The 23,727-nt window shown below is 33.1% G+C and overlaps 1 protein-coding gene across 1 annotated transcript; it reads right to left on the reverse strand.

Annotated features, from left to right (window-relative positions):
* Positions 1 to 616: 616 nt before the first annotated feature.
* LOC110874044 lies at positions 617 to 1,902 on the reverse strand. Its single transcript, XM_022122989.2, has 4 exons — positions 1,346 to 1,902; positions 1,216 to 1,281; positions 1,002 to 1,115; positions 617 to 923 (listed from the first exon to the last, which is right to left on the reverse strand). Exons 1-4 carry the CDS (start codon positions 1,583 to 1,585, stop codon positions 756 to 758), a joined length of 588 nt encoding a protein of 195 aa, XP_021978681.1. The 5' UTR covers positions 1,586 to 1,902; the 3' UTR covers positions 617 to 755.
* Between the last annotated feature and the right edge of the window lie 21,825 nt (positions 1,903 to 23,727).

Below are 23,727 nucleotides of genomic sequence, written 5' to 3' on the forward strand. Positions count from 1 at the left end.
TAGCATAATCTTAAAACTTTTGGAAGCTAGGTTGCATATTCTCAATTCTTTAAACTGTGATGGAAGGGTGTTAAACTAATAACATTTTTTTACAATTTGCTATTTTTTTTGTCTAATTTGACTATTTTATTTCTTCTGTTGTAATTCCAATAGAACAAAGGGCTAGTATAGCTGATATCTATTCAATATAACCTAGGAAAACTTTATTTAAAGAAACACAACAATTAAAGACGTATGCAATATTAAGTACATGAATACTGGGTCAAACATAAATGTTATCCAAAAGATTGTACAGTAGTATATAATAAATAATATAATCTAATTGCTTACAACAGTTGAAACACGAGCCGAATTCTGATCCATTGCATAGCAATCTGATTGTGATCCCATTAATTAGTTGACTCAAACTTTTAAATACCAAATTACGATAACATAATTACTTTTTACTCAATCAAATAGAAGGAATTCTCCATATAATGTAAACAAATGCCACTAAATCGAAATAACACCTTCCTATATAGCACAAAGGCTAGTGTTACAAAGTCAATCCAATAAATGTTAAACGAATTAACCAAATTAGACAAAAGTGCTAAAAGAGAGATTAACTTAAAACAGGTTGAACCTTTAAAAGAGGCATTTCATTCAATACAATAAAAGATACAGCCACATGGTCCAGCCTAGGAAAGGAAAAACACAAAAACAACAACGTACAATTTCTAACACCACTACAAGACCCATTAAAAACATTTCTGTTTCTACCCAACAACTTTTGATTCAACAACAAAAGCATGCTTAGCTCTTTTTATCACAGGTGTAACATCCTCTTCTTCATCTTCGGTTTCACTATCAATTTGTATCACTTCATCCCACTTCCATGTCTTTAAAGCATTTGCCCTTTTGTCCAATCTCTTAAACTTGCTAACCTAAAAAAACATTCAAGTAATGAGAATAATAGAATATTAATACGTGTACAAAAGTATAATTTAGTATAATGTATATACTTTTGCCAATTCATAGAAAGATTCACAGATGCTTGCTTGCTGGCTATCCTCGAAACTGGATGAAATGTCTTTGTGACCACCATTCGATGCCTCAAACTCCACGTCATCAATTTCCTGTTTTTTAGACAATAATATATCACTTGAATGATAAATTATAACAATAAAATAACAGGTATAAAAAACCTATCAAATTGATTATAAAACTCCTACTTACCTTATCCGATTCATTTGTAGGTTTACACACGATTGGGCTAAAGAAGGAGTTGTCCATTGATGCAACCTGAAAGAAACAAAAAAGTGGAGATTACAACCAGCAGAAATAAACAGGTATGTCTGAAGCTTACTTTAACAGCTTTATCCATTGTTGCATCTTCAACCTGCTGCTCCATGTTCAGCAACAAAAACCCAGGATGCTGCTCCATGTTCAGCGACATAAACCCAGCGACAGAAGGTAAAGAAAGAAAGCAGGATGTACTGTTGATCGGCAAGGTTTCAATATTTATAAGCACATGTATAACTGCAACGGAGCTAAAATATAGGAAGGTGGAGAACATGGCCATTTTTTTAGGAAAAATAAAAACCATTAATAACACAGGTTTCGGAGGTAACTTCCAGCTAAACAAAACTGTGATTTCCTGAACATAACTTCCACATTTATCGTGGCTTTAATTATTTTGAAAATCCTCCACATTTATCGGTTGCAGGTAGATAATGGGACAAAAATCATGGAGCAAAACCACCAGATCATGGGCCAGAAATATATGGAACGAAACCACCACCGGAAACTACCAGGTAACTTCTCTGAACCGCCGGTGGTAGCGGTTATTTATGCTAGTTTAAACGGACAGGATTTAATCTCAGCAAGTTTAAACGGCCAGGATCGATTTCAAAAACGGTTAGACTTAATGGGTTTAATATATATATATAATTTATTTTTTAAATGTTTTACCAATTTCGTGTTGTATGTAAAGCACCATATCTTGTGTTTTCTAAAACGAGTTTAGATGTGATTAATTAGATATAAATGTCAACATTTTGAAAATAGTAACGCTTTATTAGAACTCAAGGAAAGCTAGTTATTTAAGTAGCATTTAGTTTGTAGGTGGGATAACGAGAGATACTAAGATCATGCGTAGTGGTTTGATGAATAATGCTCCCATCCTGAGGCATTTTCTGCTATGTGGCAGTCCAGTCAGTATGGGGGCATTATTAGGCGTTTTTGCAAAAGTGGCATAGTGGAATAATGCCCAATAACGCCCCATCCAATCATTACACAATTATTTATTTATTTTTAAATTAAAAACTTAAAATATTTCATTAAATTAAAAAAGAATTACAATACTAAAAAATTACATTGCAAAATTTTAAGTTTTATAAAAGATCCAAATAAGACATTTAATAAACAAAACGTTAGGGACTGATATAGTATTTTTAAAACTTAAAATATTAAAGATATTGAAGTTTAAAACCACAGGGACCTAATGTGTCAACTGAGCAAAGTTTTAAAACAAACCACCCACCTCCATCCCTTCTTCTTCTTCATGACCTGCAAACTCCGGCTGAAATTCCGGCTACCCAAAAAATCCGGCCAACCCAAAAATCCGGCTAAAATTCCATCTCTCTCTTTCTCTCTAAACCCACACGCTCTCATCTGATTGGCCAAAGATTTTCCATTTCGGCGTGTTTCAAAAAACGCCAAATCGAATTTTGCCAAAAATAACGCCCAAACACGCCGGGGTGTAGTGGCGTGTGGCCGTTTTCCGACGTTTTCTTCGAAACTTTTTTACAAATCACGCCCCATTACGGACGGTCTAAGGAGTATGTGTGAGAAAAATGATGCGTATGAAAGAATGGGATAGGTATTATAAAACCATTTGATCATCTATCGGCAGTGGTGAACTCAAGTTTTTTTTTTCAATGGGATCCATTTTTTTCGGTGTTCAAAATTTTCACAACAAAACGTTAAACTTTTCGAGTTGGTCGTCGTTCGGGTCGGGTCAAAGTGAGGAACATATAACAAAATGTATAATTATTACTTATTAGAAAACACACAATAAAAATACGTTGTCATTCTAATTTCTTAACTTAATATTTATAGTAACAAATCATTAAACAAATAGACAAGTAATAAAATTCAAGTTATAAAACTAAAAAAAAATCAGTTAGTTAAAAAAAAGGGAAAAACATGTTATACATAAACATTAGGGTCCGAGAACCCCGAACCGCTCTATATGGGTCCGCACCTGTCTATCGGTACAGTTTACATATGTTCTATTGTGTATAACTTTTAATTAAATGTATTTAACTGTTACAAAATATATTACAGTTGTCTAGTTATATTTTGCAGCTTAAAAAAAAAACTAACTATGAATTTGTGTTTAAATTGAAAGATTATATCATGTATTTACAAATTCAATTGGTGAAAATATGAATTGTGTCTCCGGGAAAAAACCAAGAGATGTGGGCTAAAAATATATCCCATCATGGGCTTGAAGAAATTAAATTCTCACAAGTATTAATGGGCTTTTTTTGTGAACTGCTAGTGGACCGAATGAAGAACAGAAAATAAAGAGCTACAGTTTTTTTAGAGGTGAAAAAATCGCTTTGTGATTGGAAACCGATCCGAACCGATAGCAAAACCGATTTTGATGAGAGGGAGTGCCCTTCTACAAGGGCGGTATCCGTATGGTTTTGTGAGAGGGAGGGTGAGAGGAGAGAGACATAGAAAATACGAGGGAGAGAGAGAAATATAGAAGAGGAACAACATCCTTAGACCATGTGCATTGCCACATCACATACATGTAAAAATTTAAGCAATAGCTAAAAACTCAATAACTAGGTATAGTGGAATAACTAAAATAAAATTGAAAAAAAAAACATGTGATTTCATCGGCTTTTGCGTCTACACTTTCATCATGCACCTCTATCGCTGGCTACCACTGATAAACTACCTCTTCACCACCTTCTGGTGTCGCCGTTATATTCTCCGTAACCCTTTCATTGGAGTCATACTCATACCAGAATTTCTCGAGACTAGAATAAATATACAAATTTTACCCATTCATTTTTCAAAAACATAATCTTAAGGGCATTTTCGCCATCCTAACATCTTTTTGGTCGGATTTGTTCGTATAAAACGAAACAAAACAAAACTAAACCTTATATATGGGTGCCTTTCATATACATTATCCCATACTAAACAATATATTTATTGTGATATATTTGACACCATAATTTTTCATAAATAAAGCAAAAATTCCCGAAAAAAAAATGCTTTTTGATATGTCGCCCAACTTGCGGTTTTGCCACGTCTAATGTAAAACAAGTATTGTGTTTTTTTACTCATGAGTTTCAGATTTGGCGAATGAGCGATTTGATATACAGACCAAGGGACAAAGTGTTAACCGAGTTAGACGACTTCAAGGCTCATGTTGCAGGAGGTGGTCCAAAGACATAGGAACCTAGGATTGTTTTTGTACGTGTTTGGTTTAAGATTTAGATGTCTGCCTGTTTTTAACCTAAGAACAAATGTTCAAGTAAGATCCTTAAAGCAAATAATGTTAGAAAGTTAAGGTATACATGACGTTTATTTAAATCATGCACAAAAAAACAGATTTACAGAAAAAAACAACTATTAGTTATACTTGTACGTTATCATCTTTCTGAATAAACATTTTATAATGTTGGAAGCTCTTGATTCTTCTAGAGACAACTTAATTATAACTTCTTCAATGAATTAGTACTATATTTATTAGTCGTGCCAACTTAATGTTTTGTAAATAACATATCATCCAAATACCTTGTGTTGGTTACGTGGTCAACATTATTGAGTATAATCAAAATCAGGCGTCATATAAGCACAAATAATGTATAAAGTTATAGGTTATCCTATATTATGTCCAATCCATAGTTTCACTTTATTTTAAGACGCTAATCAAGTTTTCTTAATTTTTTTTATTGAAGTCACCCAAAATTCTTATGTTTATTTAAAGTCACTTAAGTTTTATTAAGAATTTAGTTCTGTGAGTTTAAGGGCTGAACTGTTAGTCATTTGCCGTATGACTTACAGTGATTTTAGTTTATATTCTTAGAAGATGCATGCTCTTTCTTTCTTTCTTTCTTTTCTTTTTTTTTTTTGAAATTTGAAGGCCCCTCATTTTGTATTTTGCTTAGAGCCTTCGAAAACTTTAGAATGACCCTTATGAGTTTTTAATATAAATTAAGTGACATAAATGAAACTATTTGTAAACCTCCAAGTATTCGGTAAAGTATTGAAGTACACGTTAGATTTATTGCAAGGAAATCTCATACAATGCATTGAAATGCTACGTATGTCTCGTGAATCTTCTGTCCGGCTATGTGCACATTTTAGAATAAATTATTCGTTAATACATAGTAAACATGTATGAATAGAGGAGAATAAGAAATTACTTCTCATAATTCTTATGTACTTGTATTTCCGCCTTTTTTGGAGGAGATGCTTGAAACGAATCCGAGACAATGATTCGAGTATGACAGGACACAAATACACGCTAGAGTTATTGCAAGGAAATCCCATACAATGCATTGAAATGCTACGTATGTCTCGTGAATCCTTTGTCCGGCTATGTGCACATTTTAGAATAATTATTCGTTAACACATAGTAAACATGTATCAGTAGAGGAGAAGATGGCTATGCTTTTTATGATAATCGGTCATAATCAACGGTACGTAGTTATCAAGCGTAGATTTCAACACTCAAAGCAAACAATTCATAATTTTTTTTATGAAGTCTTGGAGAAAATAATGCTTTTCGCCAAAGATATGATAGGACCAACTTCTTTCAATCAAAATCCAAAACATTCCGGGACATGACAAGAGGCTATTATGAGTTTTTAAAGGAGCAGTTGGTGTACTAGATGGAACTTTGATACATGTTGTCCCTCCTATGAAACAATATTTATAGAGAGGAAGGGGAAAATGGGATTGTTACCCAAACGTATTAGCAATTTGTGACTTTAACATGATTTTTACGTTCATTGTGGCCAACTGGGAAGGGGTAGCCCATGATTCTAGAATATTATCAAAGGCATTATCAGATCGACATGCACCATTCCCGTTTCAACCACCATGTATGTTTATGGTTTGTTAAATATTTCTATCTTAGTTTCATATTCTAATTAGTTGTATATCTTTACAGAGAAATATTACCTTTGTGATGTCGCGTATGCACACATACGAGGATTTATAGCTCCATGTCGTAATGTTAGGGACTGGCTTGGAGATTTTCATCGGAGATGTGCAATTGTGCATTGACCAATAAAGAAAAATTTAACCATGCACATGAAAAACTTCGGAACGTCATTGAGCAAGCTTTTGCTGTCTTGAAAGCATGATTCCCTATATTGAAGAGGATGGCACCATTTTCGTTGGTTACACAAAGGAACATTACCATTGCATGTTTCACGCTACATGATTTTATAAGGAAAGATGGTTTAAGCGATGAGTTCTTTACACAATACGATCAACTGAATGTGTAGTCACGAAATGTTCATGTGCACGTTGATGTTGCTGAAGACGAGGTTAAAGCACATGGTATTGCATCAGATCGGGAATATACGACACGGTTACTAGATGAATTGCTAAACAGTTAATGCAAAGTATGGAATAGATGATTTAAAAAAATGTTATTGTGGTTTTATCTATACTATGTTATAATACATGAGGGAGGGGTATTTTAAGATACCTAAAAACTAAGAACTTTGCCCCCCCCCCCCCCCCTTATTTATAGAAAGACCCCTAAAATGAGGGTAGTTTGGTCTTTTAAACACTATTTATTTTTTAGCCCCTAAACTTATTACACTTAAATCCTTGAGGTTTTAACAAAATTATAGATAATTAATTACAATTCACCCCTCCACAACAAACTTATAATTTTTTTTACGTATTCTTGATATATCTTATAAACTATATTGTTTAAAAAAAATCCAAAGATAGCATGAGGACCTGCACATTTTTGTCGATGTTTCGATAGTTGTCTTGTTCAATATCGACGTACGGATTAAAAGGTACAAGTCGATAATGCTTTAATATACAAGTAATTAATACTTGTGATCTAATGCGCCTAATCTACAAAGATGGGCTCCATCTATGCAAACAAAACAAAAAGAATTAAAATTACCGTAACATAAAATGAAGATATTATGTGTCACATTTTATTTTATTAAAATTGTCTAATATCTATACTTAGATATATCTTATAAAAACTTAAAACTAACCACAACAAACTTTCTAAATAAAGGGTGGCAAATTTAAATTTTAACCATAATGCACTTCTATAGTTACTACTATAAATACATAGCAGGACACCCATGTATCCATTGCTAAACAAAGTTAAAAAATGGATCCAGTTCTGAATTCAATTGTTGCGAAAAACCAAGCATGCAAGATTGAAAATCCTAAGGTCAGTTCCATTATATCGCAGCAGTGATGTAACAACCCGACTTTTGAAGTCAAAGTACAAGTCAAAGTTAAAGAGAAAAGATTGCTAATCAGATCTGTCATTCCTTGCTTAACTATTACTTGTACTCGCTTAACTATTACTTGTACTCTTCGACTCGATAATCAATGTACGCTTGTTACAGCTATATTTGTTTACGATTTGTATTATGTGAAGTAACAACGCGATAAACGCAATTAAACGCTAATCTACTTAACGCTATCTCATCGCTATCGCATCGCAACTCGAATCGCAGTTATGAACATTGTTTCACATGTGTGTGTTATTATGTGTTACTTGTGCATGTTTATTTATGTTTAAAGGTGTTATTTGCAAACGCAATCGCAACTCTATCACGACGCGATATCATCGCGAACTAGAAACGCAAGATTTCTTATGTTGTTGTACGTTAGTTATGTTATTTGTGTAACTATTATTTAAAACTATCGCATCGCTTATTCGACACTCTCTTAAACGCATCGCAACGCTCAACGCACGAAACGGAAGTCGGAAATGAACTCGCACTTGCTGTTCGATCGAACAACCGTTCGACCGAATGGTCATCTGACCGGATGACCATCCGATGCCCTTTGACCGGTTCACTTTACACCGCCCTTCTCTCCTTCCCCTATAAATACTCACCTGTCACATCACTGTTCACGTGATGTGACAACTCTCTTCCGACCCACGCACTCTCAGGCCTCTTTTTTCCCGATTCCTCGCGATTATTGTAAATTTTCATTCCAAATCTTGTACTTTTACAATCAGCACACACTTTCTCATCATCTTCTCCATCAAATCACAACTTTTAACCCTGAAATCACCTGATTTCGGGCTGCTTAATGATGACGTCATCACGGGTTTGTATGAACTTCGAAGAATGACCTCATTCCGGCAAGAACGGTCCAAATCTAACAGATTTCTACAATGTTTAAACACTGATTTCACCTAAATCTAAACCTATTTCAAGTGTTTCAAACTTTTCTTCAATATTCTCAACTTTTTACTCAAAATCGATAGAATCTGAGCTCGTTCAGGCCTTCTATTAATTGTCTGGTGAAGTGCCGGTTTGAGAACGGATTATTATTGGAGAGACAACCGATTCACGGATTGAACATGAAACACCGTCATGAACAGCTGGTTCGGATCGAACGGGGTGATTCCCGTCCGACCGAATGAGTTGGACCTGATGGGGTTTCCGTTGTTTGACACGTTGTCACACTGTCTCGGTCAAACCACAAACTTTTAACTTAACCAATTTTACGAGTTTCAAGAGGAACAGGTTACCCGAACGAATCGCCGTCCGATCGGATCACCATCCGATCGAACGAAAATCCGACCAGGTGACTTGTGATTTCAACACTTAAACTATTTTTCCAAAACTTCAAAGAATACCAGTTTCCAATGAATAGTCATCCGATCGGACGACCATTCGATCGAATGACTACCCGGACGGAAGAGGTAGATCTTTGTAACTCCCACTCAAACGAATCACCATCTGATCGAACGGCCATCCGTCCGGATGACCATCCGACCAGATGGCTGGATGCATAATGATACTTTTCAACTTTTAAAATGCTACGACGAAAACTTCAAAGTTCAAATCATACACAAACACATCCATCCTAGACGGACAACCCTCTGACCGAATGGTCATCCGTGCAGATTACCCTCCGTCCGGACAGTCATCCAATCGAACTACCATTCGTCACTCGTACCACTCAACGCACTGTTTAACGCACTGTTCAACGCTTATACTGTCGTTCTGTAATCAGGCTAACTTTCTAGTGCTCCCTTCAATCCAAGCTTGTGTTATTTATTTAACACGAATTGTGAGTATACTCGATCCCTTTTTGCTTAACGAACTTTTGGGTGATACATACGTTACCTATATCAAATCACATCGATCACACAACGCAAACACTTTTTATACGCTAACCGCTCTGCATGTTATACGTGTTACTCGATGAATGCTTGTATGTTATGTTTACACAATGATTGTTGCCTAACACCTTAGCAACGATAGTACTATAGTTTGGACTCAACATCTGTCGTGGACATGGGTTGTTAAGGGTATTTCTTCACGTGTCACATTGGTGATATGTGTTGCGCATTCTACAACTCGCAGTCATGTCTATGCATATTTCATTGTCGATAACTTGCTAGTTTCACATTTCAACATGTTTCATGCTGGTTATGCGTAAACTGCATTCGCTACTATTACACTATTAAACTTGTATGCTCACCTTTACACTATGTGTATTGACCATTATTTTTAACGTATGTGATATGTGTTTAGGATGCTAATGCTATGCTTGCTGTTATAGAAATCAAGATAGGAGGTCTAGAAACGTCACATTTAAATCTAAGTTGTCGAAACAATTTAATTGTCTTTGAGATACTATGTCTGTAATAACTATTTTTCTTGATATGTTATGGTATGGGACGTAACTTAAATATTTGGTAATATTAGTTGTTATGGATTTCTCATGGACAATCTGTTTCGCTCAGTGCCGCGCCCCGATGTTTACGCCATCGGTTGGGGTGTGACAAGTGAATAATTGTTTTCTTTTATTTACTTTTATGTGAATGTTAACTTATTTGATTTTTCAGATTCAGTTGCATGATGAATATGCCAATTTAAATAACACAGTTGTCGAACAAGCTTCTAAGGTTTTGATTTTGCTGGTTTTTAAGTATTATTTTGGCGTATATCTTTCATATTAACATGTTCGTTATGTTATTATACGTGTGTTTTATTGCAGAATGATGGTGATAAAAGTGTTGATATTATTTCTTATGGTGCAATGTTTAGTCCGTACAAGTTTAATCATCAACGTGAATTTAGTGAAGAGATAATTTTAATGTTTATTTAATCTTTTTTTTAACTTTTGTATTCAATTTTTGTCCTTTTTAAGGAATCGAAGTTTGAGACTCAAAGGAAGAGATCCAAGAGACTCTTTGAATGGAAATGCAGTGAGGTTATTAATTTAGACGATTCTGAGGACAATGACAAAGTAGATATAAAGTTAATCAAGATATAAACTCTTAACATCATATTTTTTAATAAAAACTATTTTTAAAATTTTATAAAAATATAATTTTTATATATATAAAAACAAATTTAACAATTAAAGTTAAAGGTGTAAAACATACTTACTAGTCAAGTACTATTTTTATTTTTATAAAAACAAAAATTTTAAACTTTAAGTTTATTGGATGAGTACCATGTGGATATTTAAAAAAAGTTATGAACTTTCAAGAAAAAAATTATAAACTTTATCATTTAACCAATAAAATAAATTTACTTTACAACTAGAACAACTTATCTTTTATTTTTTGTCATTTGATTATTATTTTTTATTAAAAAACGAAACTTTACAAGTGTAACACAATTTTTTTACTTTATTGATAAACAAAACATTTTGTTTTTGTAAAAAAATAATTATTTTATAAACATTTTTTTGTAACAAGTAATATAAATAAATACTTCAGAAATTTACAATCATTACTAGATAAATACTAAATTGTGTTGCAAATTTTTAGAAATTATAAGTTCAACTATATTGTTATAGATAATTTTATGCAGTTTCAAAAGAATTCTTTACCAACTTGACTAGATACATAGTAGATTGCGTTGCATATTTTTAGGAATTATAAGTTAAAATTAGACTCATATAGATAAGATTAGTTAGGAACTAAAAATCTGAACTTAATATGATATAAAGTTAATAAAGATATAAACTCTTAAAATCCTATTTTTTTATAAAAACATAAATTTTTTATATCTGTAAAAAAACGAAATTTAACAATTTAAGTTAAAGGTCTAAAACGTATTTACGAGTCAAATATATTTTTTTTATTTTTATAAAAATGAAAATTTTAAACTTAAAGTTTATTGGATGAGTACTATGTGGATATTAAAAAAAAGTTATGAACTTTAAAGAGTAAAATTATACTTTATAATTTAACCAATAAAATAAACATACTTTACAATTATAACAACTTATCTTTTATTTTTTTGTCTTTTGATTATTAATTTTCATAAAAAAAACAATAATTTTTGTCTTATTTACATATGTGTAACACTTATAACATATATCCACCACAATAATGTTATCATAAATATTATACAAATAAGAAAACTACCAAAAACAAGTGCCGCAATGCAAAGTGTCGTCTTCGCCACATCACGCGGGCACCCTGCTAGTTAATATTATATCAGTGTTGTATAACTATTATTTAAATTTTAATGTTGAAAAACTCTTTTAATTTCAAAAAAAATCTGTTTATTTAAATTTTAGTTTATTTTAGCAGTCAGCAGAAGTTAAAAAAAACAAATAGTCTTCTTCTTGCAGATTGCAAAGGTTTAATCCACCTCTTCTTCTACAGATATTTGTAAATGTGATCTGCAGACTGTAGATATTTTAGTTCTGACATAGCATAATATCTTCTAAAAATTTTCTATGCATATGTAGAACTTTAGTGGTGGAATTGTTTGAATGAAGATACAAGATTTTTAATGTTTTAATATTTTTTTTAGTAGGTGGGCATGGAATTTACTTTAAAATATACTTGTCTAATATGTTTTTTTTATTATTTTTTTTTTTACTTTTGAGGATTATATGCTTGTCAACTTATAAGCAATAATTTTAGAAAAAAAAAAAGATGATACAACATTTCAGAATAGTAAAATCTAGGGCTCTAATCGAATTGAACAAACAAAAACATGGCTATAAGGAAATTAACATGTTTACGAATTGTTCACGAACGCATACCGAACATAAGTTTATGCTCGTGTTTGTTCGTTAAGGAAATTCAGTTGTTCGCGAACAGTTCGTGAACACTGGTCTCGAACACAAACGAATAAAAACGAGCGTAAATGAACATTTAACTTGAAAATTAAAAAAAATAAAAACATTATTAACCTTAAACATTGGACATAAGTAGTTAAAGAAAATCATCAAATGATAAATCAAATCACAAGAAATGTACTACAACCACCAAATGGTGAATCAAGTTTAATTAACATAGACATAATTATCCATAACTAGACATATTTATTCAAAGTTACTACTAACTTAGACATAAGTATCCAAAATATCTTAAATGTCCAAATTTTAGCTAACTTAGAAAAAGTAGGGTTTCAAGTTTTCAATATGTTTAGATAAATAGGTTTATTATTTATAATTTCTTTTTTTTTTTTTTTTTTTTGGAAACACCAATTTTTATTCCATTCCAAACATCAGGGCAAATTACATAAGGATAGCAGGTAGACGAGCAACAAACTGCGCCGCCATCCCTTTCTGAATAGAAAAACCCAATCTACTAAAAACAAAGCCCCGCCCCTGAGGGGTCGAAAAGTTGCTATGGACCACACGCTGCACTCTAGACAAGAACCGAACTGCCTCCGGCGCCAAGGAGCCGAACGTGTCAAACGCCAGGGGGACAAAGGCATGCTGATTATCCTCACAAGCTTTCGCGTGCTTTTCCACCTTTTTTGACTCTGCTTTCAGTACCGCTTGCCCCGCCACAAACCCATTTTCCCGGAACCCGGCTAGTGGGGATACACCTGTGAGATCGACACAAGCATGTTTCCCGCCCTCCCAACCAAAAACTAGCACGTCAGCTGGGCGTAGGGTGGATCTCCCCTCCGACGGGTCTGTAAGAAAATTAACCGGTGCCTCTTTCTTCGCCGAGATCCCTGCTCGTCTGAGAATATCCATTAACGCGTCTCGCACAAAGTCATGGCGATACTTAAACCCCGGCAACTCTCTACAGTGTAACGCATGCTCCCCGTATTTATCCAGGCATGCTTTACGGCAGACTGGGCAAGTTTCATCATTCGGGAACATGGGGATCATCAAACGGTACTTAAGGATTGATCGGTACTCCACCGCTGACATACGTTGACCCAAACCTTCAATGGGAATAACAGTTAAGAAATCCTGAGCGTGAGGCCTCTGTAGGCATTCAATGACGGCTTTCTGGCGGGGTGACAAATGGAAATCTTCTCCCAATCTTTGTGCGATTCGACAACAAAGGGCATTCGCCATCAAACGAACACGAAGGATCATGAACGAACGTAACCAAACATATTACCGAACGTTCAGGACACACTCGAACACACTCGAACGAGCGAGACCTTTGTTCGTGGAAAATTTTTTGTTCGTGTTCGTTTGTGAAGCTAATCGAACGAACATAAACGAACTCCCCGCAGAACGGTTCACGAACTATTCGCTGAACATTCGGTTCATTTACAGCCCTAGTAAAATCTAAAACAATTTAATATATAGAAAAATAATTAACTTTGGTGAGTAGTGTCTTTATTTGTGCTGGCTACTAGTTAACTTTTTTTCAAACCTGCCCTTTTTATATATAGATATTCGAACAAATGTCAAATACAAAGCCAGATATGTTCCAGTTGTCCACACACTTTATGAGCCTACTGGCTACCAAGGTTCGACTCTCGGTACACTATGATGAAATTTGATTATTGACCCATATAGCTTTTTAAGCTCATCTAGTGACAGATCCAATATTTTTCATCGGGGTAAATATATGTCAAAAGTTTTAACCTCATTGGTGTAGGCTATAAGATTTAAAGTGGCATATCCACAAAGTTTTCTCAAGAGTAAATTTCACTTCTTGTCCTTTATGTATTATGACTATTATCTGAATTTTGAAACGTGTCCTTTAAAATTTTTAATTTCAGTTTATGTCCTTAAATCACATGTTTTATATCACTTTAAGTCCTTTACACCAAACTTAGGTAAATTACTCAGTTAGGTGTTATTTAAGGCAAGGGCAAAAATGGTATTTTATAAATAAACTCCTAAAATTTAGAGCATAAACTACTATAACTTTAAACTACAAGGTGCATCTGGAAACTCCCATCTGTCTTATCATAGTCATCTTCTTTCCAAGATCCAATCCAAAACCAGACTCTCACGAACGGTTTAAGCTTCCACATAATCGCGATCTACCATTTTAGTAGCTTCAGTTTCGTCTTCTTGTAATATTTCGTTGTTTGTCAATTGATGGTTCTTCTCATTTTTTGTTAGAATCATCAACTGTTTCAGCGTCTACATACTCGGTTTCTACCACTTCGCTTGTTTTATTTTCTTCTTGGATGACATCTGAGTCATCGTTTTCAGCTTCATCCTCAACAAATTCTCCACTAATCGCAGACACATCTTGTCTACCATCATCATAAACATCTCCTTCTTTCAATCGGTTCCCTAATCGGACCATATACAGCTTCATACAAACTTAAATCATATTCACTTCCACATTCATCGCCACTTTCATCTTCACTTTCACTACTTACATCCCGGGCTTCTTCCACGGATTCTTGCCGGAACAAGAATCTTGCAATTCGGGTATCCCAATACTAACTTCGACCTGATCTTCAACATTTTCTTGTAGACACAATATCTTCCTACGCCTATCGGGATTGTACCTCAAAGACTTGGGCCTAGGGGAAAGGTAATTCTTAACAGGATCATAAGGTTTTGACCCAACAAAATCTCTCTCCACATCATCATCATAATCAACAACAGGACACTTCACGGGTTTCGACCCGAAATGTTGTTCGACAGCATCTAGGGTTTCATTCCTCTCACCCAAGATTTTCTTTTTAGGGATAGAAGCTTTATTAGCTGCTGATATGGTGGGACTCATGAAATTCCTACTGGGTAACTGTTTTTTTCTGGGCCTTTTTAACTTGGAAGCCAATTATGGGTTCAATTCATTCTCATTGTCTGATTTGTTTCCTCCAGCACTTATATGTCAAATTGCTAGCTATCAAGGAAAAGAAACCCAAAATTGTACAAAAAATAGCAAATTGCAGCTGCAATTACATTATATGAATTGTAAAACAAGTAAATCGTGAGAACAGAGGAGTATAGAACGCACCTGAACAGGGTTTGTTGAAATTATTATCCATAGTTTTTAGAAGTTGAATTGCAGTGATGAAACAAGGTGAAATACCAATAACACCCTTTCCTTAAATAAACTTAACTGAGTAATTTAACTCAGTTTGGTGTAAAGGACTTAAAGTGATATAAAACATGTGATTTAAGGACATAAACTGAAATTAAAACTTTTAAAAGGCACGTTTCAAAATTCACATAATACATAAAGGATAAAAAGTGAAATTTACTCTTTTCTCAACCTCCAATCATTTTGTTTTTTAGATATATATCGTTCAACTGAACCAACAAACAAGGTACATGGCTTGAAAAATTATATAAGGGTGGAGGGGGAGCCTGCCGGTAAAGCTCGGGTAGTAGAGGGTTGGGCGAGAATACCGACGCAATGGACACGGGAATGGGATTCAAAATCGGGCTCACGAAGTTGCACTTGAAGCCACATGACTTGTGGGTTATGAACATTATTTTTATTTAAAAAATACAAGTTTTGGTTGAAGGATGGGTACCCCCTCCCTTTAGGGTAATTGTGAGTACTTTTGAACTTAAATGAGGCGGCAACATTTAGTTAGGTGATGTTGAGAGTACTTCGGGGTAAAAAAGGAGGTGCCCCCTCCACCCTAAGCCAGCTAGTTTGAGCCATATAATCTTCTTGATCGAGTTTTTAATGAGATGATATATAAATGAGTTAAAAAGTTTGAATAAAACAATATCAAACTACCAATCCATAAAGTAGTTCGAGCCAGATAATCTTCTTGATCGAGTTTTTAATGAGATGATATATAAATGAGTTAAAAAGTTCGAATACTACCAATTTACAAAGTAAACAAAATAAGAAATGTATTATTAGTGGTGGAAATACCGTTACTATCAGGGTTAGCTATCATTAGTTCAACGCAAATTTAGAAGTCCCGGGTAATATCAAACTTTGTCCATCACAATTTTAATCCCAAACACCAATATGTTTCTTTTTATTTGTTCAGATTGTAAATTCTATGAATTTTTTTTTTATTTCGTGTATTTGAGTCTTTGTTTTTACTTATTATTTTGTGTTTTAGTGCGAAGCATAAATTCTTTTCAGAATCTTTTCTTAGCATATGTATTAGTGGTGCAATTGGTTGAATATTTTAGTTTTTAAATATTTTTCCTTTGTTGATGGGCATGGAATTTACTTTGAATATTTTAAAATTTAAATATTTTTCCAAATAATAATTGTAGATGAGAAATATACCATTTGTCCAATGTTTAAATAATCACGCACGTTATACCCATTATCATGCATGTTGTTGTACATGATGTACGTTAAGCTGTAATGTATTTTACACACTCTCTCTCTCTCTATATATATATATATATAGTGTGAGTTTCATTGGGGAACACTAAAAAATGGGAAATCGGGGAACACTTTTAAAAATTTAATTTAATATGTTAAAAATCAATATTTTTAAAAAAATTCGGCACTTCTCCTTATAAATACTTATAGAAACATTTTTAATAAAAAAAATCGAAAACTAAAAATATAAAAAAAACAGTTAAAAAAAGGCTGAAACTTTTTTATTTTACAAAAATTGTTTTTTTTATTTCGAATAGTTTCTACCAATTTTTATAAGGAAAAGCGCTCAAAAAAATTTTAAAAAGTGATTTTTAACATGTTAAGTTAATTTTATAAGATATATATTTTTTAAATGTGCTTAAAATTTTTTTTATACTTTTAGTTTTTGATTTTTTTTATTAAAACTTAAAAGTGTTTCTACATGTATTTATAAGAAAAAGCGCCGAAAAAATAACTTTTAACATGTTAAATATAATTTGAGTTAAATGTCATTTTAGTCCCTGTGGTTTGGGCCATTTTGAGAGTTTAGTCCAAAGGTTTATTTTTTCCCCTGTGGGTCCAAAAAGGTTTCACCATTGCCATTTTAGTCCACTGGGTTAACTTCGTCCATTTTTTTCTTAACGAGAAGGGCAATTCGGTCATTATATATGTAATTCTGTGAACTAGAAGGGAAATTCGGCCATATAAAATGATCGAATTGCCTTTCTCGTTATCAGAAAAAATGGATGAAATTAACCCAGTGGACTAAAATGGCAATGGTGAAACCTTTTTGGACCAACATAGGAAAAATGAAACATTTGGACTAAACTGGCAAAATGACCCAAACCACAGGGACTAAAATGACATTTAACTCGTATAATTTTTAAAAGTGTGCCCCAGTTTCCCACTTTTTAAGTGTTAAATATATATATATATATATATATATATATATATATATATATATATATATATATATATTCAAAATAACACTTCTGTTCAGAATAGTAAAATCTAAAACAATTATAATGGAATCCCAATGATTGGAGGTTTGGAAAGCTTTGTGAATGTGCCAGTTTAACTCTTCTGATTTTGAGTTATGAGATTAAAACTTTTGACCATGCAAATTTGTGTTTGCGGTAAAACAGAGCAAATGATAATGTTAAACAAATGATATTTGAAAATAAAGAATATTGTTTCGAAAGCCAAAGGTAGAATCGGTTTAGTTTATTATCGTACCGTAAAATGATACCAAATAAATATTCTAGTTTGAATACAACTTAATTTTTAACAATATTTGTATTGAAATCTCCGGGGGGAGAGGGGGGGGGGGGATAAACACAATTGTGTACTTAAGCTTTTTTTTAATTAACAAATGATAGTTATTAAAAAAAAATATTACATTGATCGATAAAGATAATATCATTAAAAAAAACTAGGAAAAACAAAAAGTAAATGAAAAAAGAGAATATGGTTTAAAAAAATTAAAAAAAGAAATATGTTGAAAATAAATATAATAATAAGCTATTATAATATTAAATAACAAAATATAAAAAAATATATATTATTATAAATTTAAAATTACTATTTATCGTCTTTAACAATCATAATATATATAACTAGGTTAAAACCCCGTGTATTACACGGGTTGTGATGTGCGTGTAGTGTGCTATATTTTTTATGTATATTTTAAGCCCTTTTACACTTTTTAGCCAAGTTTTAAATTTATAAAACAGGATATTTACTAACACTAAACACACATATGGGCAAGTGCACCCATCGTGGACGTAGTATAGTGTTGGTAAGATACCGAGGACGTCCAAGGACACAAGAGCTTTTAGTACACTACTAGCAAACATCATTTTTTCCCACAAATTTCCTACAACTCAATTTTTCTTACGAGTTTTCTACCATTTTCCGACAAAATGGAAAAACAAAAAAAAAAAAAACCCAAAACTTATCCACAATTTTCTGACAAAATTGCCACACAACAAACATTTGTAGCAATTTTGCAGCAAAATATATTACCTTTGTGACAAAATTCCTACAAAATAAATAATAAATTTAAATTATTTGTTACTATAGCAAAATAAATAATTTAAAAATTAAAATTTCTAAATTTGTCGGAAATTTGTAGCAACTAGCTACAAATTTGCGACAATTGTAATTTATTTAATTTTTCGAGTCTGAATTTCAGTAAAATAAATAATTAAATAAAATAAAGTCTTAAATCTGTCGGAAATTTGTAGCAAATTGACCCTATTTGCTACAGTTATTCGACAAAAAGGGTTAAATTATTTGTTATTTCTTAACTTAGTTAAATAAAAAAAATTAAAAATAAAATGCTAAATTTGTCAAAAATTTATAGCAAATTGACCTCGTTTGCTACAATTTTCTTACAAAAAAAAATTATTATATTTGTAATGTCTAAATTTTTGTAAAATAAAAAAATTTAAAAAAATAAAACTTAATTTATAGAAAATTTGTAGCAAGTTGCTACAAATTTCCTACAAAAAAAGTTATCTTATTTGTTAATTTATCAATTTTAGAAAAACATATATTTTTTAGAAATAAAATGTTAAAATTGTCGGCAATTTGTAGCAAACTAACACCAGTAGCTACAGATTTCTTACAAAAACATATTGTTATTTATCAAATATAAAAAATATATAGTTTTGAAAATAAAATTTTACATTTGTCGATAATTTGTAGGAAATTGACAACAGTTCCTACAGATTTCCTACAAACAGAAAGTTATATTATTTGCTACAGTTTTTCGACAAACAAGGGTTAAATTATTTGTTATTCCTTAACTTAGTTAAATAAAAAAATTTAAAAATAAAATGCTAAATTTGTCGAAAATTTATAGCAAATTGACCTCGTTTGCTACAATTTTCTTACAAAAAAATATTTATTTTATTCGTAATGTCTAAATTTTTGTAAAATAAAAAAATTAAAAAAAATTAAAACTTAATTTGTAGCAAATTTGTAGCAAGTTGCTACAAATTTCCTACAAAAAAAAGTTATCTTATTTGTTAATTTATCAATTTTAGAAAAAAAAACATATATTTTTTAGAAATAAAATGTTAAAATTGTCAGCAATTTGTAGCAAACGAACACCAGTAGCTACAGATTTCCTACAAAAACATATTGTTATTTATCAATTATAAAAAACATATAGTTTTGAAAATAAAATTTTACATTTGTCGACAATTTGTAGGAAATTGACAAGAGTTCCTACAGATTTCCTATAAACAGAAAGTTATATTATTTGCTATTTATCAAATTTAGAAAGCATATATTTTGAAAAAATAAAATTTTAAATTTGTCATAAATTTATAGCAAATTGTCACCAGTTGCTACAGATTTCCTACAAAAACAATATTTTATTTGTTAATTATTAATTATAAAAATCATTTAATTTTATTTCTCAATAATTTGTAGCAAATGACCCCTATACTGGGTTAGGAATAGTTACGGGGGCGTAAAACAAAAAAATACGCTGATGGGGACCGGCATACTATGTGTGGTGCTTTACTCATTTACGACAAATAATAAATAAAAAGGTCATTTACTCATTTACGATACGATACGATACGATACCATACCATACCATACCATACCACACCATACCATACCATACCATATTATACAATATGATACGATACGATACGATACCATACGATATGATACGACCATGCCATGCCATGCCATCCCATCCCATACCATACCATACCATACCATACCATACCATACCATACCATACCATACCATACCATACCATACCATACCATACCATACCATACCATACCATACCATACCATACCATACCATACCATACCATACCATACCATACCATACCATACCATACCATACCATACCATACCATACCATACCATACCATACCATACCATACCATACCATACCATATGTAACAACCCGCACTTTCGCGCTTGTTACTCTCGTTACAATCGTTACGCCTAGCACCAGAGATTCAGATCATGATGTAACCTATAACGCTTATTATGCTACTTCGCATATTTTCACAAACACATCGCTTATTACAACAAGCTATATCACAACGCTTACATTTTTCGCATATACTACTATGTTATTGCTACGCTACTCGCAAACGCAAACGCAAACGTAAAACGCAGTTACTTATGTTATGACATATTATATTATAATAATAGTTAGACATAAATATCTAAGTATTAAAACTTGTTTAAACGCGCACACGCTGGCACGCGCAACTCAACTTATCGCACTGAAATGCAACATAACACGACATTACTTATCTCGCTAAAACACTTAAGGTATCCACAATGGTTAATGCAACAAAACACGTCGATCGAATCAAAAGTTGGAAAACTAACTCGCACAAACTCAGCCGTCCGAATGGACATCCGCCCGGATGACCATCTGACCGGATGGCCATTCGACTGGACGAAGCCATCCAATCACAACCCATTCGAACGCACCGCCTTGAATCCCACCCTCACCTATAAATAGGGCCATTGTGTCTCATTTCAACACTTTGGTTCTCTCATTCCTCCCAAGCTCTTAGTCGTGATTCAAGGCCAAGTTGTAAGATTTTTCCCTCAAATCTATGCTAATCTCCATCTCTAATCACTTCTACATCATCTTCTTTATCAAAATCACACACAAACACTAACTTTTCCCCTGAAATCACTTATTCTGGCCGGAGTCGGGATTCCGGCCGAGCTACGACGCTCTTCTTCTACCCAGCAAAGCACCCCAATCTCCTTTAATCTTTTACCATCTCACTCACACCCCCTTCTTCGCTCTACTCTCTATTCTCTTCTCTCTCCTGATAATACAACCGACCACCACAGTGTACGGCGGCGGCGCGGTGGCACTGGGGAAATGAGAACTTAGTCAATATCGGGGACATAACAAATCTTTCCTCTTGTCCTATATAACCCAAATCATTAGATATTCCAAATACAAAGCCCACTCTATAAAAAAACCCAAATTCGTGGAACTGGTAACCCGAATCGAATCACCGACATCCGACCCGAACATATCACCTTGAAACAGCGCGATAGAATTTTTTTTAGGTCCGGTACCTTCCGACCCCCCTGTGAAAATTTTCAAGCTTTGCCACTATTTGTGCATGTATGTGTGTCTATGTCTATGTGTATATGCATATGTGTTTGTGTGTATATGTATATGTGTCTATGTCTATGCGTATATGTATATGTGTTTGTGCATGTATGTGTGTACCTTTGGTTATGTGGAGGAATGACCCGGCCCGGTCATTCCGGGTTAAGTGTTAACCTTTTTATTGATCCTTGTGTAACCTAGGAACTGTGTATATATTTATGTGTACATATGTATGTGTCAATGTACGCATGTATATATATGTGTTAGGGTACACATGTGTATGTATTTATGTGTACGTATGTGTTAGTGTATTCTTATATGTGTACGCCTGCATAAGCAGATATACATTAAGGGTGGCAATCGTGTTGGGTTGATGGTTGGCGGGTTGACGGGTTGAAATGTTCAATCCGAACCATATTATTATTCGGGACAAAGATTTCAACCCTAACCCGACCTATATTAATTCGGGTCGAACCGAACCCGTTTAACCCATATTTTTAAATGAGTGATGTAAGTTGACTATTTATAAACGAATTATTCGGTTTTAAACGGGTTATCGATAACATGTTTAATGATGAGTATGAGTGTGATAAATAAATAATATAATGTGTCACAATTAACATTATTATAACTAACCATTTAAAATAGAAACCAAAAAAAAAACAAAAACATAAAAGATTTTTTATCTAAATAGTTAAACGGGTTAATGGGTCAACCCGTTTTTATACGGGTCAACCCGAACCCGACCTTTTTTTAATACGGGTCAACCCAAACCCGACCACTTTTTTAAAGGGGTCGTGTTAGTCGACCCAAACCTAAGTGCTAACAAATGTTGTATGATTGTTGAACCTTTTGGTTTCAAGAAACTTGATACAATTGCTCATCTAAGATTGTTATTTTGTAAGCTAGGTTCTTAATGTTCATGTTTGAATTAAAAATTATATGTTGGTATTCTTCTTGTGGAAAGAGCACACTAGATGGTGTTATATGAACTTTAGAGTAGAAAGTTTCAAATTTTAATGACATGTATGTTTTCTTAAAACATGAAAAAATATTATCTTTTTTTTTCTTATACCTATTAACTTAAGAACATTTTATTTGTGCTTTCTTTTTTGTAGTATGTGTGATTTGCATCTATAATTACAGGGTAGTAAGTTAACTAGTTATTATGTGAATCAGTATGTGATTTCAAAGGGTGCTAGTACTTGCCCTTATGTTCTTCTTAAGTTTTTTGGATGTTTGCTTTGTGTATTTAACTACATACATTAGCGTCGAAACAAGCACACTATTAATGAGCAGTGAGGGTTGAACCACCTATTGGTTTGGTGTTAGCTTTGTGCACCTAGTCGATGTTTGTTTGTTGGGAAATCTTTGTGTAGAAGTTGAACTATGAGTCATGAGGTATTTACTTGTATTTTGGCCTTAAAAGGTTTTAACAAACAAATTTAATTTGTGCATTCTTTTGCTAAGCAGAGAGAGCTATCAGCAATGGATGAACTTGATGATGATATATCTTCAAACTGCATGAATATAATGGCATATGTTTCTTTGTCATCAAGGTATAATAATGGCAGTAACTTAACTTTGGCATTTGGTTGCTACACCTCAATAAGACAGCCAAACATTTTAGTAAATAATGCCACTGAGCTAAATAGGGACTGTGAGTAGGGGTGCAAACGAGCCGAGCGGCTCACGAGCTACTTGAGATCGGCTTGAGAAAAAGCTCGAAACTAGCCGAGCCTTATCGAGCCCGAGCCAAGCTTGAGCCTAAAATAAAACTCGTTTGTTTATCGAGCCTCGCATGTGAAGCTCGTTAGGCTCGTCGAGTCTTAGTGTAAATGAGCCGAGTCAACCCAAGCTTATTTAAACTTGTTTACAAG

Source organism: Helianthus annuus, chromosome 9, assembly GCF_002127325.2.
Source record: "Helianthus annuus cultivar XRQ/B chromosome 9, HanXRQr2.0-SUNRISE, whole genome shotgun sequence".
NCBI classification, from domain to species: Eukaryota; Viridiplantae; Streptophyta; class Magnoliopsida; order Asterales; family Asteraceae; genus Helianthus; species Helianthus annuus.